Source organism: Orycteropus afer, unplaced genomic scaffold, assembly GCF_000298275.1.
Source record: "Orycteropus afer afer isolate SDZICR_OR568_19922 unplaced genomic scaffold, OryAfe1.0 scaffold00174, whole genome shotgun sequence".
Lineage (NCBI taxonomy): Eukaryota > Metazoa > Chordata > Mammalia > Tubulidentata > Orycteropodidae > Orycteropus > Orycteropus afer.
In genome coordinates, this window is record NW_006921761.1 from 4545754 (window position 1) to 4548772 (window position 3019).

Sequence of the window (3019 nt, forward strand, 5' to 3'; positions counted from 1 at the left end):
TTGAAGTTAGTACAACAGAGCCAGAAGCAAGCTAGTTCCCGAGCAGTGCCCTGTGGTTCTGGCCACTGTGTCTCCCACATCTCCCGACCCAGTGGGGACAAGGCAGACGCCCAGGTGCTTTGTGTTCAGCTGGAAGCCAGCATGAACAGCCCCAGTCTGGAGGAGGCCTGGTGCCCTGAGTCCCGAGGCCCTGGCGAAAGCAAGAACTCAGCCCAAGTGCCCACCCCAGCAGAGAAGGAAGAGGACCCAGGGAAACCCAAAGCAGCAGGGGACCATGGAGAAGGGGATGCAGGGTTTGGGCTCCCCTCAACCAGAGAAAACAGACACCCTGCTGAAGACCAGAGGCCAGCAGGGACCCCTCTGAACAAGATGCCCCAAGGCCCCTGGAGAAGGAACCATAGCTTTGATCTTGCTGCCACCTGTAAGCAGACGCCTGGGCACTGTCCTCAGCTTAAGCCGCCAGAGCTACCTCCAGTAGTCTCTAGCAGGAAAGAGCCTGAGAAGAATGACGTACAACACAGTCACACCAAGCCGAATCTCCTCACAGAGCCAGCAAGGATCCCTGGGACTCCCCAGGCTTCACAGGACCAGCCTTTGGTGGGCCCACTAACTCAAGGGACACATTTGCACAGCCAGACTTTGCACGGTGAGATTCCACAGGGGTGGGTGAGAACAGCCCATGCTCCCGAGAGCCCCAGCCTTCCAGAATCTGGCCTAAGAAATAAGATGAAACACTTCTTGCACTGTATTAATCTCAAAACAAAAGGCAAAGTGGATGAAGAATCCATGCTCTCTCCAGCAGAGAAAGTGACCAAAACAAGAAGGAAAAGTGCTGAGAAGAGCCTGGCCCCAGCCCCAGGCCGTGTGGGGCAAGTGAAGACAGAGAAGGCAGCAGGGCGCCGGCAGGCCCGGCCCGGCCCCACTGAGGGGCAGGGGGCCCTGCGCTTTTTGGGTGGCCCCCAAACCCTGCCCAGTCAGATCCGGCACCGCACTAGTCAACCCCAATCTGCCTCAGTCGTGGGCCACCCTTGCCACTGTCCTCGGCACTGTCCTCGAGTGGCTTGTGCCACCCAACCAGGAAACCATCCTAGGTCCCAATCCTCACCTCAGAAGGAAATATGGGACTCTTCAGGGAGAAGACTTGATATATTCAAAGAGAGTTTGTAGGCTCTCAACCTTGAAGAGGGCTCGTATTGTCGTTGTCATTAAGGTGCAGTGGGACAGAGTGCTACTCCCAAATATATCTTTAAGCAAAGAGCTGTCTGCTTGTTCCTCCCTGTATCCAGTGTGATGTGTTGTTGTTATTTGCCGTCGAGTCGGACCCGACTCACAGCGACCCCTCCTTGGGTTTCCAAGGCAGTATCATTACAGAAGTAGATTGCCCCATCTTCCTTCCGAGGAGTGGCTGGTGGGTTTGCACCTCCAGCCTTCTGGTTAGCAGTCAAGTGCCTTAGGCACTATGCAACCAGAGCTCCCTGTGATGTGTTAAGAAGATTTAAAAGTCCTTCCTAGCTGGGTAGAAAGCGCAAACCCACATTGCAGTTGGGTCAGCATTCCAAACAACCCCTCCCAGCCTCACACCAGGTTGGATGAAGGCACTTGAGTGTAGATGGAAGGCCCTGTCTAAGGTGCGTTGGGCGTGGAAATCAGGCCGGAGTTCAGGCATGGCGTCCATGACGACGCGGACCCCAGAGGAGAACGTGGATGTGACAACAGTGTCGAACAGCAGTGGTTGGGAAATCAGTGCATGGTTGGCCCATGCACACCCACCACCTGGAGGGAAGGTTGTTAGGGGAGCACCACGTGAAGCCTTGAAGAGGTGCCTTTATCGTTTGTAAAAGCAGTTAATACAACAGATATCAAAACCAAAATACAGACTCCCCTCTCGGCTCCCTGTTGCTACTGAAAAGAACCTACTTGGGAGCCTGCTGTGGTCCTGTCGCCTGCTTCCCATCTCCGCAGCCGAGAGCCTTCATGGAAGGCATTAAGATCGGAGTAGGAGGTGGAGAGCTGTTGTCCCCTACTCCCCACAGAAAGGCAGGAGGTGAGGCAGGTGGGGGACACAGATGGAAGTGTGGATACCCACGACAGGTGTGTTTTCCTGACCAGGGCACAATACGGACGAAAAGCTGGTTTTCTTCGTCCTAAAAGAAAGCCCAGAGCCAGGAAGCCAACCCAAAGCCCATATGCTCTTGAGGAAGCGGGGTGGGCGACTCTGCTTGCGATAATGTAACGTGAGCAGTAAGCCAAGCACTGAAGCTTCTGGGACAGAACCATAGGAAACACGAGGGGGTTTCTAGACGTAGCCCAGCCTGTCAGGTTACTGCCAGCAGCTTGGCCCTGGCCCTGTGGCTGCGTCCTCTTTCTATGGGTCTAGAGACCTATACCTGGGTCGTCCTCCACCACCTGCCTTTCCTCCTGCCTTGCTGTCTGCAATCTGCTTCCGTGATGAACAGTGGTGCTGAAGCCAGTTGGCCATGTATATTCCCTCCAGGATCTGCCTTCCCCTCAGAGGATGACTGCTACCTTTTACCCCACCAAGGACCGCACCATATCACCCTCCTAGCACCTCCAAACCCACTGCCCCGAAGTAGATTCTGACTCACAGAACCCCTAGAAAACAGTGAAACTGTCCCATAGGGGTTCCAAGGCTGTCAGTCCTTATGGAAGCATACTGCCACATCTTTCTTCTGCGGAGTGGCCAAGTGCTTTAACCACTCTACCACCAGGGCTGCTCTCCTAGTGCTAGCCCCCTCAGTTTAAACTTGTTCCCCGTCATCCTTCCCCATCTCTTCAGATGTTCCACTTCATTTGAGAAAACACCAAAACCACTTACCCTGAGTGCCAAGAAGACTGTGAGGCTTTTGGAAAGTGTCCTGCCCACTAACCAGATGTTCTGGTTCCCTAGTGCTGCTCTGACAACAATATACCACAAATGGGATGGCCTTAACAAACAGGAGTTTATTATCTTATAGTTTGGAGGCTTTAAGTCCAAGTTCAAAGTGCCAGGCTCTAGGGG

At 54.0% G+C, this 3019-nt stretch overlaps 1 protein-coding gene across 1 annotated transcript in view; it reads left to right on the plus strand.

Annotated features, from left to right (window-relative positions):
• Positions 1-1167, plus strand: part of LOC122150566 (protein FAM205A-like) — a 6302-nt gene extending 5135 nt beyond the window's left edge. Inside the window, exon 5 of the mRNA XM_042781809.1 lies at positions 93-1167. Within this exon, the coding sequence (XP_042637743.1) occupies positions 93-1167 (1075 nt within the window). The remainder of the gene's footprint in view (positions 1-92) is intronic.
• The last annotated feature ends 1852 nt before the right edge of the window (positions 1168-3019 follow it).